This window comes from Podarcis erhardii (assembly GCF_964252035.2).
Source record: "Podarcis erhardii genome assembly, chromosome: 17".
NCBI lineage: Eukaryota > Metazoa > Chordata > Lepidosauria > Squamata > Lacertidae > Podarcis > Podarcis erhardii.
The window spans coordinates 3,823,080-3,850,767 of record NC_138515.1 but is presented as its reverse complement, the minus strand read 5'-3'; the positions used below and the strand labels follow the sequence as shown (position 1 = coordinate 3,850,767).

At 46.0% G+C, this 27,688-nt stretch overlaps 1 protein-coding gene across 2 annotated transcripts in view; it reads left to right on the top strand.

Moving 5' to 3' along the window:
- Positions 1-27,318, top strand: part of HUWE1 (HECT, UBA and WWE domain containing E3 ubiquitin protein ligase 1) — a 96,760-nt gene extending 69,442 nt beyond the window's left edge. For both annotated transcript variants that reach the window (XM_081845860.1, XM_081845859.1), the window contains exons 52-84: positions 356-431; positions 936-1,034; positions 1,333-1,466; positions 1,825-1,996; positions 2,436-2,664; positions 2,867-3,045; positions 3,554-3,643; positions 3,733-3,884; positions 5,834-5,879; positions 6,647-6,925; positions 8,187-8,445; positions 8,536-8,669; positions 8,769-8,992; positions 9,732-10,020; positions 10,118-10,220; positions 11,215-11,755; positions 14,218-14,800; positions 16,400-16,518; positions 16,625-16,781; positions 17,876-18,008; positions 18,095-18,297; positions 18,544-18,671; positions 21,251-21,347; positions 21,503-21,658; positions 21,742-21,987; positions 22,238-22,355; positions 22,914-23,054; positions 23,301-23,588; positions 23,700-23,805; positions 24,563-24,680; positions 25,184-25,365; positions 25,820-26,010; positions 26,790-27,318. In XM_081845860.1, the coding sequence (XP_081701986.1) occupies positions 356-431; positions 936-1,034; positions 1,333-1,466; positions 1,825-1,996; positions 2,436-2,664; positions 2,867-3,045; positions 3,554-3,643; positions 3,733-3,884; positions 5,834-5,879; positions 6,647-6,925; positions 8,187-8,445; positions 8,536-8,669; positions 8,769-8,992; positions 9,732-10,020; positions 10,118-10,220; positions 11,215-11,755; positions 14,218-14,800; positions 16,400-16,518; positions 16,625-16,781; positions 17,876-18,008; positions 18,095-18,297; positions 18,544-18,671; positions 21,251-21,347; positions 21,503-21,658; positions 21,742-21,987; positions 22,238-22,355; positions 22,914-23,054; positions 23,301-23,588; positions 23,700-23,805; positions 24,563-24,680; positions 25,184-25,365; positions 25,820-26,010; positions 26,790-26,892 (6,075 nt within the window). In that variant the 3' untranslated portion in view covers positions 26,893-27,318. The remainder of the gene's footprint in view (positions 1-355; positions 432-935; positions 1,035-1,332; positions 1,467-1,824; positions 1,997-2,435; positions 2,665-2,866; positions 3,046-3,553; positions 3,644-3,732; positions 3,885-5,833; positions 5,880-6,646; positions 6,926-8,186; positions 8,446-8,535; positions 8,670-8,768; positions 8,993-9,731; positions 10,021-10,117; positions 10,221-11,214; positions 11,756-14,217; positions 14,801-16,399; positions 16,519-16,624; positions 16,782-17,875; positions 18,009-18,094; positions 18,298-18,543; positions 18,672-21,250; positions 21,348-21,502; positions 21,659-21,741; positions 21,988-22,237; positions 22,356-22,913; positions 23,055-23,300; positions 23,589-23,699; positions 23,806-24,562; positions 24,681-25,183; positions 25,366-25,819; positions 26,011-26,789) is intronic.
- The last annotated feature ends 370 nt before the right edge of the window (positions 27,319-27,688 follow it).

Here is a 27,688-nt window from a genome sequence, read left to right as displayed (position 1 = left end):
TTGGTGACATATAGCTGGGATCACTTCCATTCCTGCTTGTGTTGCTTAAAGTTGCAATTTATTTAGGGCTATATGCAGAGGAGTGTGTAAATGAAGACTTTTGTTGACCACATCTTTGCTCTGAGATTAATGAGTACAATCTGGATAGCTGCACAAACTGAAATGACCCTTTGCTTGCTTAATTTAGATTGTGATACCTGGGGCTGGGCTAGCTGTCGTATATAGCGTTTGACTTGGGTAGAGCACAAATCAGACCTGTTTCAGAAGTCAGGGTGATGCAGCTTGTTTTACGGTTTTGAGACTTGATTGTAAAGAACTGGAGATCACCAGCGTGTTTGTTTTTACCATCTTCTAGGTGGAAAATGAGCTAGAGGACCTGATCGATGAGCTTTTAGAGCAGGATGGTGGCTCAGGGAATAGTACAATAATAGGTAAGTACAAAGCCCCAACACTTTGCCTCAGAACTTTCCTTCAGTATCTCTGGACTCTCTGCCTTTCCCCCTCTGTGTGGCCTCTGAGGGAACCAAGTGCATTTTTTGCTTTGCTGTAGAGAATCCTACCTCATAAGGCCACTCCAGGTAGAGATCATCTACTGTTCTTCTCTCTTCCTCCTCCCTGCAACTCTTCTTTATCTCACATCATGGGTGCTGTATCAGACATATGTCCGTGTTGCTTTTTTGCCCATTATAGAGATAATCTATTCCTATACAATTCTTGGTGGGTGGGGTGACTTCTGAGAGGCAAGAGGCTTGTCATGGTAGCTGCCAAGAAAATCGCCATCTGTATATGGAAAGCAGCATCACATCAGGACCATAACGGGCACTCAAAGATAAATGGCCATCAAGTTTAGGGACTGCCCAGAAGGTCCTCTAAAGGGAGAGGGTTGTTTGCTCATAACTTTGCTAAGCCCTATACACTTCCTTTATGTCCTTCAGTGGGCCGAAGTGGAGAGGATGAGTCTCAGGAGGATGTGTTGATGGATGAGGCACCTTCCAATCTCAGCCAGGCTTCCACATTACAGGCCAACAGGGAAGGTGAGGCATTGCCTACGATGTTACATGGAGTCAGTAGAAGTGCCTATAGTCCCTGGAGGGGGAGGGGGAGGGTAAGTGCAAGAGAAGGGTGAACTAGCACAATGCAGAAGTGTTGTTATAGGCTTGCGCTCTCGTAAGAGAAGCAGGAGGGGGGGCGGTTCTGAGACCTGGCTTTGTGAGGTTTTGCTTGTCTGGCAAAAGGAGTTTGAAGATAGAACTTGCCAGAAAGGTAACTGGAAGAATCTTCACTTAACCTGCAGGGGCCAATTCACCATAGCTACACTCTAATCTTCTCTAGATTCTATGAATATTCTGGATCCTGAAGATGAAGAGGAGCACACACAGGAGGAAGACAGCAGTGGCAGCAATGAGGATGAAGATGATAGTCAGGATGAAGAGGAAGAAGAGGAGGAGGAGGATGAAGATGACCAGGTAAGGGCATTGAAGGAAAGGCAGTGCAGAAGTCTTTCCAGTGGGTGCTTTATGATCTTAACATAGGAGGCTGTGGGGCAGATGTCAAAAATAACAGGGAAAGGGTGGTCATAATTGAGGACAGCATGTAATAGGTTTTATTGGGGAGCTAATGGGAGCTAGGCACCATGATGTTTGGGTTTTAGATCTAGAATATTTTATAGTGTGAGAGCCAAAAATTTCATTGACTCAGTCTGTGGTTCCAGGTAAAGAGAGTGACTAAAGTTGGAGTGAGGAGGTATGAAGACTGGTTTTCATGATGCTGTATTCTAGCCGTCATTTTTCTTAGTCTTGTGTTTGGTGATAACTTTCCCTCCAGGATGATGAAGAAGGTGAGGAAGGCGAAGAGGAGGAAGATGACGATGATGGCTCCGAGATGGAGTTAGATGAAGACTACCCTGATATGAATGCCTCCCCACTGGTGCGTTTTGAGCGCTTTGACCGTGAAGATGACCTCATCATTGAGTTTGACAACATGTTCTCCAGCGCCAGTAAGAACTTTGAAAACTGGAAAGCCACAGGACATGGCTGATTCTGGGGGGGCTGGGAGCCAAGATGCTAAGCTTTCCCCCACATCCTATGGACTAGGGAACTGGGGTTTTCTTTGAAATGGAATAACATTCTCTATCCAGTGGAACGGAAGCATCCACATAATGGGTTGTCTCCTCCCACTGCCCAGAACAGGCAGGACCAGACTGCCCACATTCAGCATCATCTCAGTTCCTTTTCCTGCCTTATCCATGATCAGTGCTGTGTTCTAGCACATGATCTGTTTTCTAGCTTCAAAATGTTGCTCTGACATTTGGGAGGCTTTGTAATTATGGCTTTGTTGACCCTATTTCAGGCTAGTTCTTGTCTCCAGGGAAATTATATTTGTATGTCTTCAAAGCTCCATCTTGGCTTGCTAACTTTGCCTATTTCTATTCCCAGCGGATATTCCTCCATCACCTGGCAATATTCCTGCCACTCATCCACTCATGGTACGGCATGCAGACCATAGCTCCTTGACTTTGGGTAGTGGCTCCTCCACTACGCGATTGGCGCAAGGCATTGGCCGCAGCCAGAGGACCCTTCGGCAGCTGACAGCAAACACTGGCCATACCATCCATGTTCATTACCCTGGCACCCGCCAGCCCAACCCACCTCTGATCCTGCAGAGGTGAGACTTGAGGGAGTGGAGGAGTATCACATTTTGCCAAAAGCTGTAGAATACAGAACAGTGAATTGTTCTGGCAACATCCCAACGCAGTTTGGTTTGCCCCAGTGTTCCCCATAATCTTGTTCTGAGAACTGGGGGATTCTTTTAGAAGTCACTGCATCTCTGTGTAGGAAAACAAGTGTTCCCTTTATGTCTTCTTTAGGTTGTTGGGCCCTTCAGCAGCTGCAGATATTCTTCAACTAAGCAGTAGCCTCCCGCTACAAAGCAGAGGTCGAGCTCGCCTTCTAGTAGGCAACGACGACGTGCACATAATCGCTCGCTCAGATGATGAGTTGCTGGATGACTTCTTCCATGACCAGAGCACAGCCACCAGCCAGGCAGGCAAGTCCTTAAGACTGTTTACTAGATTTGTAGGTAAAATCAAAAGGACCAATAGATTAAAACTCTACAGTGGGAATGGCTGACCCTTTTGGGGCCACATCGACCCTATGGTCAGCACTCAGGAAGCCAAAGTGTAAATATGGGTGCAGTGAGAACTACAGTTCTCAGGTCTACTTTCCAAAGCAGGACTTTTTGGGAGTGGTTGGTCAGTGACATTTTTTGAAATTTCAATTTTTCATTTAAAAAAAACTAAATGGAAAAATTTGAGGGATGCTTAGGAGACTGCAAAAGAACCTTTTGTGAATTAGCAGTCAGGTGCCTACAACATTTTTATACCATTGTGGATCAGTTCAAACATCTTTATCAATGGAGTCAGTTCACATTTTCAGCTGTTAGGCAGATGTGGAGAATGGCTGGCCAACGGCACAGCTGTGGGTCTTGAGGGTGTTGGTGAGCTGTTGTATGGATTGGCTTATCAGTAATATGTCCTCCACTTTTCCTTCTATAGGAACCTTGTCAAGCATCCCTACTGCCCTGACACGCTGGACAGAAGAATGCAAAGTACTAGATGCAGAAAGCATGCATGACTGTGTGTCAGGTGAGCCAACAAGTAACTTACCTTGCTTCAGCCAATGCAGGCCCTTCTCTGTTTGGCTCTATTTAATCTGGTGCTTTTTCTCCATCCAGTGGTCAAAGTTCCCATTATCAACCACCTGGAGGCATTGAGAGATGAGGAACTAGAGGAGCGTAGAGAGAAGAGGCGCAAACAGCTGGCTGAGGAGGAGGCCAAAGTTGCAGACAAGGCCAAGGAGGCAGAAGACAAAGAGCAAAATGCCCAGGTTAGAAGCCCAACTTGAACATCTGTGGCCTTTTTTAAAAGCTTGTTGAATGGCAAACTTTCAGCAGGACTGATTTCATCTGGTATGGTTTTCATTAAGGAAGCTGCATTGTGACTGGGGTGTGGAGACAGGACTAAGAGTTGTATTCATTGTAGCACTAAGGCAATTGTTAAATTAGCGCAAGGCTTTCTGCTTGCACAATGGAACACTCTCCTCCTGTGCATCCCTAAATCTGTTCTAGGGGTGTTTCCCCAAATCCTCCGGAGAAGTTTCAGGGAGGGCATGGGCTGCAAGCAGGGAACGTGGTAATGCTTGCACTAGTAGGGCGAATCAGTTGAATATCACCTTGAATATATGCAACAGGGTTGTAAATGAGAAGCAGAGTACCTATAATTTGGAATGAAAATGCCAGCAGACGAGTTTAGGTCTTGGTAGCTTGATAAGACAGCAAATCTGTTCTGCTCCAGAGCAAAGATGTGAACTGTTTTTTGGTAAACTTTAAATTGTGGCAAGTGGGCCACCTTAAAATAAAGTTGGGGATGTTCATTCACTTAGGTATATAAGGGAAAACACAAAATAGAAACCCCTGCTGTCATTTCAGTATATAATTCCACATGTCTGTGTGCTCTTTTGCACATGGCAGACAGAGATGAAATCAGAGAAAAAACCTCTGTTCCTTTCTTTCCCATCAGGAAGGCAAGCAGAAACTCAGACACTAGACTGAGAGCTGATCTTTCTTAGTACAGTCATACCTTGGGTTACAGACGCTTCAGGTTGCGCATTTTCGGGTCGCGCACTGCGCCAAACCCAAAAGTACCAGAACAGGTTACTTCGGGTTTCGGCGCTCATGCATGCACAGAAGCACCAAATCGCGACCCGCGCAGACGCGGCGCTGCATGTTGCGAATGCTGCGGGTTGTGAACGTCCCTCCCACATGGATCACATTCACAACATGAGCGTCCACTGTAGCTCTTTGTAAGAAGGAAAGTCATCACATTCCTTTCCTAGAGCCAGGTCTTACACCTGTTCTTTTTAAAAACACCCCACCCCCACACTGTTACAGGAACAAAAGAAACTCTGTTATCAAGAATAGAGACACCAGCAGTAAGTGGAATATGGTAACAGTCATACCTATAATAGTTAGCAGATACAGGGATGGACACACTTTAATGTGTTTCTTCATATCTCTGCCTGTCAATGCTAGGAGGATATTGTCATGAAGTTTGCTCATTGATATAATTCTATTGGATTGGTATCTTTAGCCATTGTTCCAAACATTTGCAGAAGAGAAAGTGGTCATTCTCTTACTCTTTCAATAAAGAATTTAGCTGTTAAATCTCAACTAAGGAGAAGGAAATCTAAGACAGTTTAGCAAGATTGTTTTTGGATCTGAGGGAATAGAATATCTTGACATTTTTCTGTATATAATCTATAAAAGCCGGATATCTTTGTCAACCAATTACAGAAAGGAAAACTTATCAACACATTTTCCAGCAGTATTTAGAATGCTTGCTTCTATGTAGAAGAGAACATTTTGATAGATGTGCCTCACTGGACTAGACGAAAATCGGGCAGAGCTGTTGTAGCAAAAGGCATTCAGGTTACGTACCGTCCTCCTTACAAATGCTTCGGGTAACGAGCTCCGCTAACCCAGAAGTAGGTCTCCTGGTAGCAAACTTTGCCCCAGGATGCAAGCAGAAGTCGCGCACTGGTGGCGTGGTGGCAGCGGGAGGCCCCATTAGCAAAAGTGTGCCTCAGGTTAAGAAGGGACCTCCGGAACGAATTAAGTTTGTAACCAGAGGTACCACTGTAGAGAGAAGGTACAGCTGTGACCTGAAGCTTCTGCCTCTTTTCCTTGTCCTGGGTGTCAGAAGCTACATAGGCAGTTTCCTGCCCAGATGAGTTTTAATCAGATGAATCTTTGCTTACTTTTTTTTCCCCCTCTGCAGGGAGCCTTACCCCAGTCAAACAGCTCTGCTGAGCAGAACCTTCCAGGTAATTTGTTCCCTTACTCTATGTCTGTATGGTGTCTTCTTCCCCCAGCTCAGCTGAAGCAGATGCTGTTCCTGGGCCCCCTGGGATGAGGTAGTAGATTGTATAGTTTTAGGGTCACACCCGGTCTTGGAGATAACTATACAATCTACTGTCTTTCCTGTGAGGACTCGCAACTCGCCGTGCCAGCACTGAAGAAGAGAGAAGCCACTGAGAAACCACGCCTAGCTCAGGAGGAAAGAACATGGGCTCAAGAACGAAATGTGGAATCAAAGCCCCTGAGTTCCTTGGTTCCATCCCTAGATGTGGACAGAAATTTGGGGATGGGGGTTATAGTGGGATAGTGTGTCATTAGATCTTGTAGGCAGGATTCCCTGGATCTTGCTGTGGCTTGGGGAGAGGATCGTCTACATGAGTGTTCTCAGATCTATGTGAAAGGATTTTGCAGGATTTTTTAAAAACTGGCTGTTCAGATAGGGGAAGAACCAGTTGCCTGACGCTGAGGCTTTGTGACGTTGCTCTTGCTGGGGTGAGGTAGTAAGTTGTATTGTTGTGGGGTAGGGATTTGTGCCCCAAATCAGAGATAACTATACAACTTACTACTTTCCCTGGGAGGAGTGAAGTACCCAGGACTGGGGTGGGTGTTTGATGTGCCCAGCTTTTGAACTAACCTTGAGGGTGCAGGATGAAGCCAATTCCCTGCTTGAAATCCTGCTGCTGCTCAGTGGCCTGGGTTTTAAGACAGCCTCCCTCCCTCTCTTGGCTCCCAGATGGTGCTGCCCATCCTGATGGCTATCCTGCAGTCCCAGCTGCAGCTGAAGACGCCTCTGCTGGCCCCAAGCAGACTCTGGTCACGCTGGAGAGCCCCCAACAGCAACAGCAGCAGGTGACAGGGGCAGGCGAGCTTCCTTCAGAGCTGGCGGGGCAGTCCAATGCCCAGGGCTCTGGGCAGTTGTTGATGCCGGTGGAACAGGAGGACTCAGGCCCTGGGAGGCCAAGCACTGATGCTGAGGCCACACAGATGGAGCTTTCACCTGCTCCCACCATCAGTAAGTGGCCCCAGGCTTCACCCTGCAGCAGGTGTTACCTCCTTTCTGGCTGTGTGTCACTTGTACGTGCATAAACATACTCTGATTCCTACCATCTTCCACATGTTCAGGAGAAGGCAGCAATAGTTTTAAAGTGCATATATTTTCATCACCTACCTACCTACTCAGTGGCCAAGAGCATCATAACTAGACACTGGAGAGAACATGAACCCGTGGTACCAAACCATATGGGAAACAGCCCTACTAGAGCAGCTAGCCAACAGACTGAAACTGACAGAGGGGCAAATAAAAGAGGACACCTTCACCCCAGTGTGGCTCCCCTTTATTACATACACAGCCCAACAAAACAAGAACCCACCAGCAGCATACAAATCAATATGGCTAACTTGACCCTAACAACAACTCCACCTCATACACGCAAACAAAACTCACTGCAGCCAACTGAAGGCAACCAATCATGCCCTGCCCCCCAACCTCTCTCGCCACCAATGAAAACTAATAAATGATTAGAGAGAGAACCTGGCCACGTGACGCTGACACGAAAACCTTGCACATACGCTCTCCCCACTTCTCTTCTCCCCATGCCATATACTGTCTATAACATAAGTGTCTCGCATCGAGTATAACTGATCTGTAGAAAGGGTCCTATGAATGGAAAGCAGAAATGCTGTATGCACTTTTGTAACCCAAGAAAATCTTTAATAAAAACAATTTTTTAAAAGTGCATATATTTGCAAATTAACTAAAATTTGCAAAGTGAAAGTAAAAGCCTACGCACCCACCTAATGATTTGATCCTAGCTTTCAAAATTTGGCTGGATGTTTGTTTGTTTGTTTTTTAAGTAGCTTTTTATTGAGGTTTAAACTCATGTTTTGAATCTCTCATTTTTAAAAATAAAAATGCTGTGCTGGATCAGACCTATCAATTCAGCTCAGTATTCTGCCTTGAAAGTCTTCACAGGCAATTTCTGAAGCCTGTTACTGTATAGTAGGTGGTAGTGAAGGGTATATCACAGCCAAAACAAGATGTTTCCTTGCTAAATTGGAACCAGAGCCCTGTCATAATAGGCAGCAGAATTTGAATCCAATGTATCAGGTTTTCAGGCAGTGCTTCTATCAGTGCTTCTTAGGAAGGGTGTCTAAAAGCCAGAAGGAGGTCAATGTGTAGGTTTCTGTCCTTTCCATGTTCTGGGCTGAATCTGATGAAAAGAATTCACGTTTGTCAGACTTATCTCTCAGTCCTTTCTTTCCTTTCCCACCAGCTTCGCTTTCTCCAGAGAGGGCTGAAGACTCTGATGCCTTGACAGCAGTCAGCAGCCAGCTGGAGGGCTCACCCATGGATACCAGCAGCCTGGCCTCTTGCAACCTTGAAGAAGGAGTTGGAGAGGCTGGTGGCCCTAGCAATGTGGACCAGGCAGGGGGAGCCACTGTTGTAGCAACGGCAGACACCGCCCAGCAGGGCTCCAATGCACAGGCCCTCAGGGAGGGCCAGCCAGATCTCAGCCAGCAGGTGGATGATGGGTAAGGAGCAGTGATGAGGTGCAAGGGGGTGATATGCCAATTTTAGCATTAGCACTGCACTTGCTAATACTGTCACTTCCTGCTCTTCAGCTCCCCACCTGCCTCATCCTCCGAGAGCTCCTCCACCAGAGATTCGGCGGTGGCCATTTCCGGTGCTGATTCTCGGGGCATCTTGGAAGAACCCCTTCCTTCTACCAGCAGTGAGGAGGAAGACCCCTTGGCAGGTAAATACTAGAAGAGGACATAAAAAGAGGGAGCTATACTAAGTCAATGCCCTTTTTCTTAGTAGGGATAGCAGCTACCTCTAACATGCTTTTTCATAGGGATAAATCTTCCGGAAGGTGTAGACCCATCTTTTCTGGCCGCTCTGCCTGATGACATCCGGCGTGAAGTGCTACAGAACCAGTTGGGTATCCGGCCTCCTGCCCGTACGGCCCCGACTACCACAACTGCTGCTACCCCAGCACCGCCCGTGGTGGGAAACCCTAGTGTGACAGAAGTCAGTCCAGAGTTCCTGGCTGCACTGCCTCCAGCAATCCAAGAGGAGGTAAGATGGCACTTTTAAAGATTATGGGGTAAAACACAGTTTAGGAACAAGTATAATAGAACTATAAAATCTGAAGGAAACTCATGTAGCCTGTGACCCTGCACTGTACAAAATAAAACTTTCTGAATTTAGGATTCCTGACCTCTTAATTAAAAAAAAAAAGGAATTTTTCCATTGCTTGAATTGTATTGTTTAAAACATGTAACATAAAAAAAACATAAAATGGGAAGTCAAAATAGGAAAGTAGGTGTAAAAACAAATCTACGGGACTGCCAACTACAAGTCACAAGAAAATCTGGGCAATTGCATTTCTCTTCTTTGCGCTTAAGTTATAAATTGCATAAGGACAAGATATGCAAGTTATTTGTGTGGATGTGTTTGGCTCACCTTATTGCATGCATGATCCATAGTTCATTGCCTTGTGGGAGATTCCACATAAGGGGGATGTAATTCAGTGAAATATGTATTTCTTTGAAATATAGTGAAATTTCCAGGACTAAATTAATAATGACCAAGACTTCACATCCTAAAAGGGGCTTCCAGCTGTGGAGTTCCACCCGTCATGTGGTCACAGAACCCAGTTTCTGTCCCACCCCCCACACCTCGGAAAGAGAGATAACCATTTGTGGTTGAAGGAGGAGAGTCATTTTAGAGAGATTGGTTGGGTCTTTTTTTTTTTTCCCCCTCTGTTCTTGCTTAACAGTAGAAGTTGTTTTTATCTTTCCCCCTCCCATCTCAGGTGCTGGCACAACAACGGGCAGAGCAGCAGCGTCGGGAGCTGGCCCAGAGCACAAGCTCAGACACTCCCATGGACCCTGTGACTTTCATTCAGACGTTGCCATCAGACCTGCGGCGCAGTGTGTTGGAGGATATGGAGGACAGTGTTTTGGCAGTCATGCCTCCTGACATTGCTGCTGAGGCACAGGCTTTGCGGCGTGAACAAGAAGCACGCCAGCGCCAGCTCATGCACGAGCGTCTCTTTGGCCACTCCAGCACCTCTGCCTTGTCTGCCATTTTGCGTAGCCCAGGTAAAGCACATCTGTTTCTGACATACTACTGTTTTTAGTTCTGTATGTCTCGACTCCTGATCTGATTGCTTTGCTTATTTTCTTTCCCCTAACTCAGCCTTCACAAGCCGGCTGAGTGGAAACAGAGGTGTCCAGTATACACGTTTGGCTGTGCAAAGAGGAGGAACCTTCCAGATGGGTGGTAGCAGCAGCCACAGCAGGTACAAGATCAGTGTTCAAAACTCCCATAGTTCTAGGCATATTTTGTACAGGGAATTTCATTAGCACGAGCAGTTTCTGAGCTCTGGGTGCCGTACTGCACCTAAGATTTCAGATTAAAACTGCAGAGTGGAAGGAAAGGAGGACTTTGTCTGCCTCCTCACTTCCAACTATTCTCTGAAGACTGGAGAAGAGACCCTCTTAAGAATATATGGGGGGGGGGCAGGGTAAGGACTAGACCATGTGAAAAATGAACATAATATTTTAGCTGCAGTTCATTCATTTTCAGCCTTGTATTCCTGTTATTTAAAAAAGTGTGCCTAGACATTCTGTTGTTGCACCCATAAGCTAAGTTTAAGGTGACATTTAGCTCCTAGCTTTCATATCTCAGTTTCTAACACTGTATTAGACTTATGGGGGAAGGTAGTGCAGTTTCTTTGGAGGGAATAAGCTGAGGGTTAGGATTCCTAGGGAAAAACCAATGTAACTTATTAGTTAAGTTGGGTATGCTTGGGGAAATTAGAAATATAAAAACTTTCCCAAATTGTATAGTACCTAAGGTTAACCTTAAAGTCTGGAAACCAGGGGGATTATCTTGCTTCTTCCAATTATCAGTCCTTCCTAATAAGCCCTGGTTCTTGCAGGGCTGCCATGGATTCCTTTGGGAGGAAGGGTGGGAAAATGTTTAATAAATAATTCTCAGATTGAAAAAACCACTCCCTGCCCCATTGTGTAAGCTGAAAGATGGGCTCAGTGATCACTGGATCAGTTCAGGGATCAACTTCAAAGCAAGTGGGCAGAGTTGCCAGGCCAGCAGGATGTGCTGGTTTTACAGGAACCAGCTGCAAGGCATGTCATGGTAAAAACTGTCTACCCTCACTTAGATGAGACACTGCTAGGGGAGAGCTGTTCACCTTGGATGCTGTAAAGAACTCTGTTATGCTTTCAGAGTCCATTGTAGACTGTGCTGATGATATTTGTCTTGTTGTATCCTAGGCCATCAGGCAGCAATGTGGACAGCCTGCTCCGCCTGCGTGGACGCCTTCTGTTGGACCATGAGGCCTTGTCCTGCCTGCTGGTACTGCTTTTTGTGGATGAGCCAAAGCTGAACACTAGCCGGCTACATCGGGTGCTGCGGAATCTTTGCTACCATGCACAGACACGCAGCTGGGTGATTCGGAGCCTGCTCTCTATCCTGCAGCGCAGCAGTGAGAGTGAACTGTGTGTAGAGACACCTAAGGGGACTGCTGCACCAGACGACAAAGGCAAAAGAGCAGCCAAGGCCTGTGCCCCTGACAGCCGGCCACTAGACCTTCTGCACAAGATGGAATCCAAAAGCTCAGGGCAGCTTTCTTGGCTCTCCGTCTCTATGGATGCTGCTTTGGGTTGCCGAACCAACATATTCCAGATCCAGCGAGCAGGAGGGCGTAAGCACACGGAGAAGCATGCTGCTGCCGGTTCCACTGTTCATATTCACCCCCAGGCTGCTCCTGTGGTCTGCCGCCATGTACTTGACACGCTCATCCAACTTGCCAAGGTGAAGACAAGGGCTGTCTAGAGTGGTGCTCTTTTTTATGCGATGGGCATTCTATCATTCTGATGGAAGTCTGAATCTTCTTGGTCTGCATAGCTTAAAAGAAAAAGTTAAGGATTTAGATTACAGGGAGGTAACTCTCTAGACTAAATATTAGGGTGAGTTCCAAACTGAGAGCAAGCAGGCAGTTAAGCTCCCTGTAATTGTTGTTGTTATTTAGTAGATTTAGATCCTGTTTGTCCATCAGCATGTTCAAGGTGGCTAACAAAATCACCATTGCATAAAAACGCCTAAAACAAATAAGTGCAAATTTGCTGCAAAAGGTGTAGGGGTCATCATTTAAAAAATGGGAGAGCAGTTATTTTAGTATTTCTAGGCTGCATTTCTACCCACAGACCTTCAGAACAGCTAACAAAAGTTTTTAAAAAGTTTTGAAATTGGTTCCTCTCTCCACTGCAGTTGCTGCCAGCTAATCGGCTGGTCTCTTGCTGTGCAGGGATTAAGGCAAATAATGGGCAGGCATTTGTAGCATATTCTGTACCAGGAAACATCCAGTTGTGCTAGAAAGGAGCTAGACGTTAACTTCTTGGTTCCTTTGCTGTTCAGAATAAATGAGATTAGTAAATAATAGCCATGGAAACATCTTCTCCGTGGGCTACTTTGCACATCATGCTAAACCATTATCAGTGAGACTTGCATTATCAGTGAGAAAGGAGCTGCTGTGAGCCTCTTGCTAATGTATTCCCCCATCTTCCTGCACAGCCAAGAAGAACAGCCTTCTCCTCCTAGTCTCTCTCTCTCCCCCCCCTCCCTCCTTGTTGTGTCATCCACACCAGGGATTGTTTATCACAAGCTGTTTTGCTTGAACTAACCAGCATTTGGGACAAACAGTAGTCCCTGGTCTGGATGCCCTGACAAGCCAAGATTTAGGGAAACTGGTGTGAGGATAAGAACTGTTGGTCCTCTGGATAGTGGAGGAAAGGAAGACAGGGAAGCACGTGAGCCCACGGCTTGCAGCATCTCCCTGCTCATGTGTGACTTGCTAAATCATGTGAACACAGCATGGGCCCTACTTTTGTTAGCATGAAGCATCCTGAAAACCTGTGAATTTAAAAGTGCAAGTTTTTTTAAAAAATCCCAATAATAATAATTACATTTTTTTTATTTAAAACAATTTAGTATCTTGTCAACAAATGATTCCAGAGCAGTTTTTAATAGCCTTTCCAATTCTTCTGTGATGATGGTTATTCAAGAGTGGGTTTCTCCTTACACTTGCCTCAGGGGCAGGGCTAATGTAACTCAGTTTTGTGCTTGGTCCCTCCCCACTTCTAGTTCTGCCAGTTTCAGGGTAGCAGAACTTTGTCAGAGCTCCACCTCTGTTATTTTTTTTCATTGTGATGATATGATGGGATCAGCATTTGTAAATCTGGGAAGTTTTTCTGACCCATGGAACAGGGAAGATGCTTCTGATTATCTGCTGTATGCCCCATGAAGCAAAGGACCAGAACTGGCGACAAAGAGGAGCATAGCTCTCAACTTCTTTCTGGCAAAGGGGGGCAGCTTGTTTCCCAGGCAAGGTTCATCCTCCTTTGGTTGGCAGAGGGGCCAACACCTCCTATATGAAGACTAATACCTTGTTAATATCTTTTTAGCTCTGAATATGCTCTTTAATATAGCTGTTAATAGTTCTGTCTTGCAGCAACCCTGGGGAATAAGTAATTACTTGGGTCCTGAGGTTATGTGCATGAGTTGCCCCAAACCATCCAGTGAGTCTCTCGCCTGTACCTGGAGTTAAGGCAAACATACATGGGGAGAGAAGTGAACCTGGTGCTCTGTAGATTGTTGCCACTCAGCCAAATGCTGACTAGGACCTGAGGAGACTGGCACACACGTGCTGCTCTGCATGGTCCCCCTTCTCACTCTCTGCTAATTTGAAGGAAGCTATAGAGATTCCAAATACTGGCTTTGGCAAAAAACTGTTGCTGGAGGCCTGTGTTAATGCTGCCTCAAAGGCATAGTTGTACTTTTTATGGACCGCAAGGTAGATATTCCATGTGGGACACCTTCCAATTACAGAGTGGAGACTGTCTTCCTGGAGCAAGGCTCTAGGGGTCGTTGCTCTGTGATTTAAGCTTATTCTCCCAGGACATAACTGCTGCTGAACAATTTGTTCTTTGCTGCGACTGGCAGTGCGGTATATATCTATGTATTCTAGGCATTTTCTAGAGAGCATCTACTTGGAACTGTTCAGGTTTATCTAGAGCCAGGTGTGCCAGTAGACTTGGAAGGTGAGGGGTGTATGGTTGGGTTTTTTTTAGGGATGCTGGTTGGAGAGGGTGCTGTTGTTGAACCTTGATTCGGTGGGCAGAGTGATAAATAATCCTATAGAACTGGAAGCCACATTTTTCAATGAGGGATTCCAGAACATGATTTGACTTGCTTCTCTCCTCCGTGCCCCCTTCCAGGTGTTCCCCAGCCACTTCACACAGCAGCGGACCAAAGAGACCACCTGTGAAAGTGAACGGGAGAGGGGCACCAAGCAATCGGGCAGCCCATGCCCAGGTCAAATGGGCACCAGTGGCATCTCCACTGACTTCTGGGACTTGTTGGTCAAACTGGATAATATGAACGTAAGCCGCAAGGGCAAGAACTCCATCAAATCTGTGCCTGTGAGTGCTGGCTCTGAGGGAGAGAGCTCTCCCTACAGTCTAGAAGCCTCTCCTCTGGGTCAGCTCATGAACATGCTGTCCCATCCAGTGATCAGACGGAGCTCCCTGCTGACAGAGAAGCTGCTGCGCCTGCTGTCACTCATCTCCATTGCTCTGCCTGAGAACAAGACCACGGCTGAGGGGGTAGCCAACCATGCTGCTGCTGCTGCTGCTGCTGCTACTACTACTACTGCAACTACCACCCCAGCACCTGCTCCCGCCCCTGCCCTGGCTGCTGCCGCCGCTGTAGCTGCTGCAGCTGCCGCTGCAACTGCTGCTTCTTTCGGCACCTCTGGTGCTGCCACAGTAACTGTATCTACTCTCCCCACCACTGTGTCCAGTAAGTATTCTATTGATTGGGGTTTTTTGTGGGGAGGGGTGCTCGGAGACGAGAAGAGGAAAGGATACTTTTCTTCTCCTTGTCCCACATTCCATTTTCTTTCTTCATTTGAGTTGTGGAGCAGGACATGTCTAAAGAGAAAAATATATGTAAATTTCTACATCCAGGCAATCCAGACTCTGTGACCTGTACAGTCATACCTTGGTTTTCAAAGAGCTTAGTTCTCAAACATTTTGGCTCCCAGATGCTGCAAACCTGGAAGTGATTGTTCCGGTTTGTGAACTATTTTTGGAAGCTGAATGTCCCAACGGGGCTTCCACGGCTTCCGATTGGCTTCAGGAGCTTCCTGCAGCCAATCAGAAGCCGCGCTTTGGTTTCCGAACGTTTTGGAAGTCGAATGGACTTCTGGAACAGATTCCGTTCGACTTCCAATGTACAACTCTATGTGTATTTGCATTAATTTAATTTATTTTTCATAATTCTGTGTTTTGGTGGCCATGGAGACGAGAAGGGAGCTATGAAGAACCCCAAATATTTGTCTCAGTTGCTAGAAATCTTATTTAGCCACCTTTTAAGACTTCAGTAGGTATTGCTGCACACACTTTCAAGCCATTGCAGCCCTGAGGAAAAGATTTTTGAAACAAAATAGAGAGCTGGGATTCTCAACAAGGCAAGCTCTTAAGATCACACACTGTTAAATCTGTGCTGTCGCTGAATTCATAGAATTATAGAGTTGGAAGGGATCCCAAGGGTCATCTACTCCAAGCCCCTGCAATGCAGGAATCTTAATTAGATCATATATGACTGATGACCATCCAGTCTCTACTTAAATACCTCCAAGGAAAGAGTCCACCACCTCCTATGGGAGTCTGTTCCACTCTGTGCCAAACAACTTTTACTGTCAGAAAGTTCTTCCTGATGTTTAGTCAGAATCTCCTTTCTTGTAACTTGAATCCTCTGGTTTTGATCCTACCCTCCAGAGCTTGCTCCAGTTTCCATTTACAAGTGTACACATCGCTTACATATAATGCTGGTGCTCCTCCCTTCCTGACTGATCTGTTCCTTTTGAGCAGGTTGTACCCCTCAATTTCTACATTTCAATTACGAGCCTCATTCCACCAGCTTTCAGTAATGTCTATTAGATTATAGTTGCCATTCTGTATTAAGAGCTCAAGTTCTTCTTGCTTGTTTCCCATATTCTGTGCATTCATGTAGAGACAACTGAAAGCATGAGTCATTCTTCTGCACACTGCTGCCTCTGTCCCCATCTGTAGGGAGTCACCTGCCACCACTACATGTCTCTTCCTTCTCTGGGGACAGGCAGGAATGGTTCTGTACACTGTAGCTTCCACTTCCACCTTGGTATTTGCAAACTTACCACATATATGAACACAGCCCTGATCAAGGAGGATATTGCCTCCCAATAGAAGTCTGATAGACTTATGTGACTTCTGTGTAGGGATGTAGGTAGATGGTAGGCAAGTGCTCAAAGGAGACCCAGACTTCAAAAAATAGCTGGTGGTTTGTTTGGTCATTCTCTCACTGGTTAATTGTCAAATCCCAAGTTGGTTCTAGCTTGTATCTTGTCGTTCTCTGCAGCTATCGCAAAAAACAGCAAATCGCCAGCCAAGGTAGGCGAAGCGGGAGGCGGAGGTGGAACTGACAGCAAAATGGCTGCCTCAGGCCTAACGGAGAACCAGCTACAGCTGTCTGTGGAGGTGAGTTGTGGTGGGTGTGGCCAACGCACAATATGGGGACGGAAGAGGAAGGGATTAACATTTTGAGCTGTCAGCGGCACAGTGACTTTCTCATCTTCCATTCCAGGTGCTGACATCTCACTCCTGCTCTGAAGAAGGTCTGGAAGATGCTGCCAATGTTCTTTTACAACTGTCACGGGGTGACTCAGCCACACGTGACACTGTGCTCAAGCTTCTGCTTAATGGGGCCCGGCAACTAGGCTACACTCTTTGCAAGCAGATAGGTAAGGAGAGATGAGACTGGAGAAGTGCCAGTGTGAGGAGCTGGCTTAGTTAAGGGTCCTGCCCTGTCTCAATCACTGAGTACCACAGTGAACAGTCAGAAATGTGAAGCTAGGAATATTAGCCAGTAGCTTACAGAAACAATGGGCTTCAGTGCTCTTCTCATGTATCAGTGTGATAGTCTGGGGATTTACATGTGCAAGCATGGGTAACATTTAAAGGCACACCTCCTCACAGAGGATAGTAACTCATAAGACTGTTTTCCTTGCTGTCAGGTTTGAATGAGCTATAGTCTCTTTTGGAACTGTCTCTGCTAGAAAGAGTCACACCATAGCATAACAGAACTGTTTCTGGTGGTAGGGCAGGGTGATTCAACCAGATATGGGATTTCAGTCAGTTCTGAACAAGGTAGCAAGCATGGCAGGGGAATCCCCCTTGTGCTAGTGGAAGCCCTTGAACTGACTTCCACTAGCGCACCAGATAAGTTGAATCTGGGCCCTAAATTGTACTCTTACATGGCCACCCATGTTGATCCAGCTGTTATGGTGCTCACAGGAACACAACTATATAAGCGTGTTACCTATTTTAGAACAATTGCACTGGTTACCAGTAAGTTCGTGGGTGCAATTCAAAATGCCAACCAACTTGGCATCAGGCCCTAAATGGCTCACATCCAGGACCATTCATACCATCTACGATCTTTCCTCTGTGTCTCAGTGTAGGCTTATTCTAGGTTGGCTGGGATGTGTGAGAGCCGAGGAGCGGAATGCTCTCTCACTGGGACATTCTTTTTTTTTAAAAAAAAAAAAAACAACTTTATTACTTTTCAAACTTATCTCAATGGGACATTCAACTGGCCCTTTTAGTTTCTACTTCCTAGTGAACACAATTCCTTTTAGGCAGGGATTTTTTATTGCCTCGGGCTTTATGCTGACTGTTTCAAATTGTGAACGCATGATCTTTGTTTTCTGGATTTTAATGGTTTTACCATCATGTGTTTTGATATTGTTTGTTGTGTTGGGTATAGTTTTATAGTGGAGAGGTGGGATCGATTTTCTTAAATAGCACTCACTAATTCTCAACTCTCCCTTTCCAGGTACTCTCTTGGCGGAGCTGCGAGAATACAACTTGGAGCAGCAACGTCGAGCCCAGTGTGAGTCCCTGTCGCCAGACGGGCTCCCTGAAGAACAGCCTCAGACCACCAAATTGAAAGGCAAGATGCAGAGCAGGTGAGTCTCCTTCAAGTTGGCCTTTCTCTTTGTCTTTTGAGTGGCCTTCTCTGACTTTCTTCCCCACCTTCTTCCTCAATTGTTAGGTTTGACATTGCTGAGAACGTGGTGATTGTGGCATCACAGAAGCGCCCTCTGGGTGGTCGCGAGCTCCAGCTACCCTCAATGTCCATGCTGACTTCTAAGACCTCCACACAGAAGTTTTTCCTAAGGGTGTTGCAAGTCATCATCCAGCTACGGGATGACACACGCCGTGCCAACAAAAAGGCAAAACAGACAGGCAGGCTAGGTATGTTAGGCAGGAGAGCAAGCTCTGTCTGCACAAGGCCTGTTTGTAGATGCTAGAGCATGGGTGGGAGATCTCCTGATACTGGTTCAGACCAGTCATACTTTACCTATAGAAGACCGGAGAGGCCCATAGGCCACTGCAGTTTTTGGGGGTCTGTTCAAAGCTTGAGTAGGGGGTTAAATCTTAACAGGCTCAGCTGTAGGGGCCAACCCTCATTCTTCTTCTTCTCTCCCCCTCTTTTTGCAGGTACTTCCGGTCTGGGCTCAGTTAGCAGCATCCAGGCCGCTGTTCGGCAGCTGGAGGCTGAGGCTGACGCCATTATACAAATGGTACGTGAGGGTCAGAGGGCCCGGAGGCAGCAGCAAGCAACAACGGTTAGCATGGTGCCTGTGGCGCTTGTAGGCCACTCATTTTGTTTATTTGAACTACCCTTTTTCATTATTTTACATTCCTTTCTCCATCTTTTCTCCTCCCTTTTTATGCCAACTGGTTTGTCATCAGAGGAGCCTCTTTGTTCAGGGAAGGAAGAAGCTTCAGCTCCTTGCTGCTGTTGGCTCTTGATCCTAAAAAGCTGTTCTTCAGAGCAGGCTGAGGAAGAGCTTGTGAGGACAGTTTGTGATTTGAATTCTGGGTTCTGTGCAGTGTTTTTTCCCTAAAAAGATGTTTAGGGGTACTTTCATTTTGACTCAAGAAAATCACCATTTTATAGTTCAAATCGGGGAAAATAAATACAGTAAATGGACAAAAGTACAAAGATTCACAAAATGTTTAGGGGTATGCATACCCCCAGAAAAAAGCACTGGTTCTATGTATTAGGTAGAGGGATGAGAAAACAGCTGGTTCCAGCTGAAGTGTAAGAAATGCTGAAGACAGAAGAAGTCTTCCTTCTTTGTACCTGGCTTATGCATACACCTTGGCTGTTCTCCCAACAACCTCAATATACCTCCATGGGCTCTGGTGGTGGTTAACTTTTATGAAGTTTGCTTATTGATATGAAAAATCTGAGTTGGATATTTGCATAGTATCTTTTAACAAATTGTGGTCTTCGGACTTTTCACTCCTGCGAACACCCCTTTGTTTTCTATTATTTTAGTTCCTCTTCCAACACTTAAAAAATGTGTTTAGCTTCTGTATGTCTTGGACACCTCTATGCCAAATAGCTCTAACCTTATTTGCTTCCTCTTCATACGATTTTGGGTTATCTGCTGAAGGCAGGTTGAATGGGGGAAGGGGTTTGTGGTAGGAGATAGTGAGCTGGGTGAAGAATCCTCTGCAGCTTCAAGATGCCTTCCCCATTTTGAAAGGCCGTCCACTTCCATGGTGGATACATTACTAACTCTGCTGCTTATGAATTGAGAACTGAGTTGGGGGGGTGGTTCCTGTATGCATCTCCCCTTCCTTACTAATGGAAAGCCAAGGCCTGACCAGGAATAAATGGAAGGCTCTGCAGCTGTGTAAGCAGGGTAGGGATTGTTTTTCTGGTTTCAGCTGCCTTTTTCATACACTGTTTGGCTAGGATTGTTGGTTGAAAAGCAGGGTGTTAAAAGCTGAGAGCAAGCTAGCCATCTCTACAGTGGCAGATATTTAGCATTGGTGATCCGCCCTGGATTCTTCAGTTGAAAAGCAAAATGCTGCCTTTAAGAAATAACCTTCCATTGCCTACAGACCAAATCAGTTTTGTGGAGTTTAGCATTCTGATTGCTTAAGTTGTTGGAATTTTGACATTTTAAAAGGTGGGCATTGTGGCGGCGGCAAGTAATATTAGTGAACAAAAAGACAAGTGGTCAGGGGACACTCTGCTGTGGTCTCAGCCGTTGACACTTGCTTAGTGCTTCAGATGTTCTGTGATTAATAATAAATCTTTTGGATTTCTGTGGAAGTTTCAAAAAGCACAAACAACAAGGGAACTAACCCAAAGCTGTACAAGTTGTGGACTGAACATGTGATCCATAGTTGTGGTCTGTCTCCCTCTGCCCTTCAGCCTTAGTCTCTTCTCCTGGCTCAAAGCCACTCAAATTGGAAAGCCAACTTGACATGGCTGTGAGTGAGCTGACACCCATGGTAGCTCTAAGAGCTCACTTCCACTTGTTAGATCCAGCATGTATTCAGGGTACTTCCACTGTCTGTGTGGCCCCGGGGCAGGACTAGCACAGCAACCACACAGCATGGCTTGATGCCCAAATTCTTAGGGCTTGTACACACATTACTTTCCTATGAGAAGTAGCTAAGCAATAAAAAGTAACCTGCATTTATTTCTGGGTTGCAGTAGGTAGAAAGAATGCATTAGAGGTCAACAAGAACCAAGCTTGTTTGCAAGCACAAGTGACACAACTGAATCACGTTGGTGGACTTTTCAATCACAACTATTGTGGAGTGGATGTGACAATACAGTAATGTGTGTACAATCCTTGAGCCTACCTCTCTCCAGATTGTTGCATCTTAGAGGCTCCAGTCCTGTCCAGTTTCTCTAGAGAGATGTGGGCTGCCTTTGCCCCTGGCATGTGGGCCTTGTTAAATATGAGGTTATCCCTGCAGGAAGGTCCCTGATGACAACTTTCCTCTTCTCTCCACACCTGTTCTTTGCTTTCCAAGAACTTTCCCCACTCTGGTGCATGCACTTCACCATTGCTCCTGGCTGTAAGTGCTCCACCTTCAGATTCACGCATGTCATGCTTTCTGTTAGCTTTTTCCCCCTGCTCCCCTCTTTCTCCTGTAGCTGTGTCATTCGGCTCATTCCCTCTGCAGATTTTAGCTTGTGTATAGCAGCATGTTTAACCTCTTTTGGTCTTTGTAAAGGATGGGGAAAGTGGTAGGGCCACCATGCACAGTTCTGTTGATGGTCCATTTTCTTCCCTGCCTTTTGGGAGTTACTGGGCTGACCTCCCAGCACCTATTTCCTAAGTGCTCTTGGGAAGCTTCAGCCCTCACTAATGTGTGCGTCTCTTCTGTTCAGTCGGAGCCAAACCAGGCAGAGGGTTCTGTACGAAGAGACGAATCACCTATGGATGTGGATCAGCCGTCACCCACCACACAAGACACCCAATCAGTTGGTTAGTATCTGCTTTTTGCAGTTGAGGGGTGGCTGTCTCTGAAGTAGAGAAGCTGTTTTACCTGCCATAGGCCCTCCTTCTACAGGTCTGAAGGAGTTGCCTGTCCTGGAACTGGGAAGGCTAAAGTGTGAAGAACTGATCTCTTGTTCTTACAGTGTCAGAAGGGTCCCAGCAGGGTGAGAAGGAGAAAGAGGAGCGTCCTCCAGATCTGCCTCTGCTAAGTGAACAACTCAGTCTGGATGAACTATGGGATATGCTGGGCGAGTGCCTGAAGGAGCTGGAAGAATCGCATGACCAACATGCTGTGCTTGGTAAGGTTCTGGGCTGCTGGAAGGTTGGTCTGCTTCAGGCCTCCCTGCCTCTTGAAACTTCACCTTCTGCTCTCTCCCTACAGTGCTGCAGCCTGCAGTGGAGGCCTTCTTTTTGGTGCATGCTACAGAGCGGGAAAGCAAGCCCCCAGTGCGTGACACCCGGGAGAGCCAGCTGGCTCACATCAAGGACGAGCCCCCACCCCTTTCACCTGCCCCGCTGACCCCTGCAACACCCTCCTCCCTTGACCCCTTTTTCTCCCGTGAACCTTCTTCAATGCACATTTCCTCCAGCCTTCCCCCAGACACACAGAAGTTCCTCCGCTTTGCAGGTTAGTTCAAACTGTGGCATGTCTGGCTGTGTCCAGGGTATTTTCTTGAGGGCTTCAAGTGGGGGTTTCTCGGCTGTCTCTATCTCAGAAGGGCAGCTGGTTTGCTGAGGGAGGAGTGTGTGGATCAAGGTGTGACTAACTAGGGAATATACTTGTGGAGGAATTTCATTAACGGGTTTCTGCAGCATGCCTGGAAGAAACACAATAAGGAGCGTGCAGCCGAACCTTCACTTTTGTTCTCGTCTTGCAGAAACACACCGCACTGTGCTGAACCAGATCCTGCGCCAGTCCACCACCCATTTAGCTGACGGCCCCTTTGCTGTCCTCGTGGATTACATACGTGTGCTGGATTTTGATGTCAAACGGAAGTAGGTTTTAGGGTGGGGTGTTAGTATTCTGTTTCCTATTCATTTTAAATAATAATTAAAAAACAAGGAGATGCCAGAGATCGATTGTAAGCATGAGTATGATGTCTCACTTTTGATCTCTAGGGCAGATTGCTTGAATGATATTCTAGGCTTGTGTGCTGACTTTTCTATTGGCTGTGATGCCCTCTAGGTTGGCTACCCAGACATTTCTCATTTCTTGGCATTGTTCAGCTCCTCCATTGGCAAAAAGATCAGTGTGGGTCAGGAGAAGTCGTGGTGACTGGATGGGTGGTCTTATTCAGTTTGATATGCTTCTTCCCCTAGAATGAAGTATAGTCAAAAGTGTCTCTCAGCCCCAATTCTGAAGACACTTTGTAAGGGCTGGAGAGATGGCAAACCCGCCCACTTTTCATCTACATCTGTAGAATATGTCATCTCTTGCATTGTTAGTGCTTTGCAACTGTAACTGTGAATTGGCTTCAGGGAGTTCCATAGTAATAGCCCTGGGGGCTGCCCAATGTGAGAGGTAATGGCTACATGCTTACTCTTCTTTCCAAGGTACTTCCGGCAAGAGTTGGAAAGACTTGATGAGGGGCTGCGGAAAGAAGACATGGCTGTGCATGTGCGTCGAGATCATGTCTTTGAAGACTCATACCGGGAGTTGCATCGCAAGTCACCCGAGGAAATGAAAAACAGATTGTAAGCAACTTCTTCAGCTACTAGAACTTTTAGCGTGCGGCTATAATCAGAGTTTTCTTATGTGCACCGTTTTCTTTCTTACCCTTGCTGAGGACCTTTGCCCATGTTTTGTCTAAATGTTGATTTTTCCTTATTTTGTAGATTGAACCTATAAACCAGACATTCAGTCCCTGCCAGCCTTTTTGTTCTAAACCCATCCTCCACTTCTGACGTTTCCTTATTATTATATCCTCTTCTGTTTTTCAGGTACATAGTATTTGAAGGCGAAGAGGGTCAGGATGCTGGAGGTCTCCTGCGCGAGTGGTACATGATCATCTCACGGGAGATGTTTAACCCCATGTATGCGCTCTTCCGCACATCGCCTGGCGATCGAGTCACCTACACCATCAATCCTTCCTCTCACTGTAACCCCAACCACCTGAGCTACTTCAAGTTTGTAGGGCGCATTGTGGCCAAAGCAGTATATGATAACCGGTTGCTGGAATGCTACTTCACCCGCTCCTTCTACAAGCATATCTTGGGCAAATCAGTCAGGTCAGTAGTGCCTTTGCTTTTAGGGTTTTTGTTGAACTAGTCCATCTAAAATGCTTTCCTATCTTTCCCAAAACATGTTCCTAACCCAGCCAGCTTCCTTCAACCATACAGGTACACAGATATGGAGAGTGAGGATTACCACTTCTACCAGGGACTGGTGTATCTTCTGGAAAACGATGTCTCCACACTGGGCTATGACCTCACCTTCAGCACAGAGGTAAGCTATCCCCTTCTCATGGAAGTATTTTGGGGCAAATCTTTTGGAAGTTGAAGGATATTGAAGCTAAAGAGACAAAGGGCTATCGCATAGAATGGGCAACCATTCAATTTGGACAATTTTGAAGATGATGGATAAAAATCAAGAAGGTGGTAGAATTCCTCACCCAGAAGTTGTACAGATCCCTCCATGTGTAATAATAGGTGAAGATGACTATATATTTGCAGGGATTTTCTAGCAGCGGATACAGCTCTTTCCTTTTGAATTCAGATTTCTTTTGATCTTAAAAAATTAGAACTCTCTAAACAATGTGAGAAACAATGAGGCTGTGGATATTGGCATTGATTATCAAGCACTGTAACAAGAATGGCATTTGGACACAGTGTTCCAAAATAGTAAGGATGTATTACCTGGTGATAACTGCCAGAGTCTTTCGTTGCCCCTGAATGATGGCTGCTGCTGTTCTGTTTTGGTTGTGTGTTTATATTTTACTATGCACAAGGGGTAAATCTGATTCTTGCAACTACATTATGGTGTTTTATTAAGAGAAGCATCCATTGGGTTGTAATTTGAGGCTGAGGAGGAATTTGTGAAACTGAGAAAGGATTGAATCAAGGCCAGTATTGAGTCATTCTGACTTCTGGCCCTTGTCAGAAAGAGCAAGGCAAGCCTTCTCTTTTCCCAAGAGATGTTCTTGTTAATCCAGTTTCTACTTATTTAGTACACTTCTGTCTTTCCTCCTCCCCTACCCAAACAGGTTCAAGAGTTTGGTGTGTGTGAAGTACGTGACCTTAAGCCCAACGGAGCCAACATCCTTGTGACTGAGGAGAACAAGAAGGAATATGTACACCTGGTGTGTCAGATGCGAATGACAGGTGTGTTGGGGGAGTACACCTGAGAACAGTGAAAAGAACCTGATGATCTAAACCCATCTCTGCTGGAAGATGGGATCCCTCCACTTATTAACTTGCGTCTACCTTTTGAATTAACATTCCCTCCCTATCTCATAATTCATACTAAGTTCTAAGCAAAGAACTAGTGTCATACCAGAGCTGTCCATGAGTTGCTGTTTCACCGGATCAATAGCAATAGCCTGAAGAAGGAAGCCAAACTGTGTTTTTTAAGGAAAAGTGTACAAACAACAGCAACAACAAAAACTTTAGTTGTCTAATTCGGTCTAAGGTCATTACGTAGACTCTGTACTTGAGGCAGATTCATCTACCAATCAGCTGTGAGAAGTTGTAAATTTTACATAAATGTGCACATTTCAGTGTTTAGATTTTATTCCCTCCTGAGCAATAGTTTCCCCTCTTCTTTGGCTACTTGGAACTTCCATTGCCTTCCCCACCCAGTGATAATCCATATTCCCTTCTGGCAGGAGCAATCCGCAAGCAGCTGGCTGCCTTCTTGGAGGGCTTCTATGAGATTATCCCCAAGCGCCTCATCTCCATCTTCACGGAGCAGGAGCTGGAGCTGCTAATCTCGGGGCTGCCCACCATTGACATAGATGACCTGAAGTCCAACACAGAGTACCACAAGTACCAGGCAAACTCTATCCAGGTTAGCCTTTCCTTTCTAGCAGGTTGCCTTTCACCAACTCTCTATTCTCCAGAGTGGAAGTGTCAAGGCCTTATGGAGAGGAATCCTCTTGATTTTTCTTGGCATGTTAACAATCAATTTCCTTAGTTGGTTGAGTTCAATGAGACTTTGGGTAAACTTGTATAGTATTGCAGCCTTGATATGTTTGACTGCAAGTTTGATCTTGGAACACTGTTTGCCACTAAGCACACAATGAGGTGGCTCTTCTCCTGTTGGGCGTATATCCCCACTACCTCCTGCTTAGAAGGCAGGAAATGTGTGACACCATCCCTTCTGCTATCCTCTCCCCCTATTGGCTCCTCTTTGTGTTGGTCCTTCTGGGCCCTTCACTTCTGGAGGCCTGCAAATTTCTCATGTTCTCAGAAATGTCAGAGTCTCTGACTCCAGTCTCCACTCCTTTTGTCCTTCTGCACAGATTCAGTGGTTCTGGCGAGCCCTGCGCTCCTTTGATCAAGCAGACAGAGCAAAGTTCCTGCAGTTCGTCACAGGCACATCCAAGGTGCCCTTGCAGGGGTTTGCTGCCCTAGAGGGCATGAATGGCATCCAGAAATTCCAGATCCACAGAGACGACCGCTCAACAGATAGACTGCCTTCTGCTCACACGTGGTAAGAGGCAAATGGATAAGCCCATTGTTAGTGTTCAAATTATAGTTTTCCATTATGCAGGAAAAATTCTTATGTAAATGGAAGTGTGTCATATAATCACCCTAACTCCAAGAGGCCCTCCAAGCTTCTGTAAGTGCTAGAATTCGCTGGTTATCATCTTGAGCCATAACACTTATACCATGACGCTGCTGAAGGTTTTTTCCTATGAATATCTGTAAGGGCCTAGCTATTTTACAGGAGCTTCCCTTCTACAGCAGTATCTGTTGCTCCTTTACCTAGAAACACAATTGGGGATTTTGTGAGCTGGGAGGGGAGAAAGGGAATGAGTGTGTTTCTGAAACAGAGGCTATCTATAACTTCAGTCATGAGTCAATGGTAAAGTCCTAAAGAAAGAGGTGCCAGAACTCCAGTTTTGTGCCTTGCAAATCCAAATCCCAGATGGAGAGTTGGATGGGGTGACAATTGTTTGGGATAGACATTCTGCACATGTGCAGAGGATTGTTCATCACTTCCAAGGGCTGAATTTTGACCTTCAGAACAGGTTCTTGGGCTGTCCTCTAGTTGAACTGAAACACTTCTAAGAATCAAATGTGAGCAGGCTGTAGATCTGTAGGTTTTTGTCAGTAAAGTGAGCATGGCCTACACATTAAGAGTTCTGGCCAGTTTGTGGGGAGGGTGAAGGTACTGTCTTTTGCTCTCATTTTGAAAAAAGAAAGGCATTGACTTTGCAATCAAGCTGGTTGGCCCCACCCCCTTACACTGATGCTTTCTTCCTCCAGTTTCAACCAGCTGGACCTCCCTGCCTATGAGAGTTATGAGAAATTGCGTCACATGCTGCTACTGGCCATCCAGGAGTGCTCGGAGGGCTTTGGCCTGGCGTAAGGGTGGCTCCAGCTGCCATATTTTTCTACTGTCAGACTTGGGGAGCAACAGGAGGGAGTGGAACTGAGCGATGCTGCTCCCCCTTTTCCAACCACCTGTGTGTGTGTGTGCGTGCCCTGCTGCCCCCTTACTGAAGAGAGCCAGAGACCCCCAGCCAATCAGCCGTCTTCGGAGGTGGGGCCGGGGTGCAACCCGGAGAGAAAAAGACAAATTATATATATAAATATATATATATTTTTTGGTTTAGTTTGCATTTCTTAATTTGTGCTTGGAATGTGTTGATGAGGCGGCGGGAGGGAGCGTTTGGATTCTTTTGTTGGTCTCTTTCCTTGGCACCCATTTGCTGCTGGAAGGGAACCTAAGGTTTAAAAAATTCCAAAAAAAGGAAAAAAAATTAAAAAAATAAAAGCGCACTCTTGATAAGAATGTACTGTGCCTGTGTGTTCATTTTGGTAAGAGTGGAGAGTTCACCTGGCTTTGGGAAGATCTTCTGGAGATGAGGAAAGAGTCCGTAAGGCCATTCTGAATGGTAACATACATGCTTTGCATACAAAATGTTCCAGGTTCAATCCCAGACATCTCCATGTACAGCTGGTTAACACTTGTGACTGAAATTCTAGCAAGACGAAGATTACTCAAGTAGGATGGGAAGTCTCTTGACAACATGCCCACCCCAAATAATGGTCCTCCATGTGGTTGTTTCCTGTCTGCATAGTGTTCTGGCAAGCTGGGGTGGATCTTGCTTCTAGCACCTATGACTGTAGTTCAGTGGTAGAGCATCTGCTTTCCATGCAGA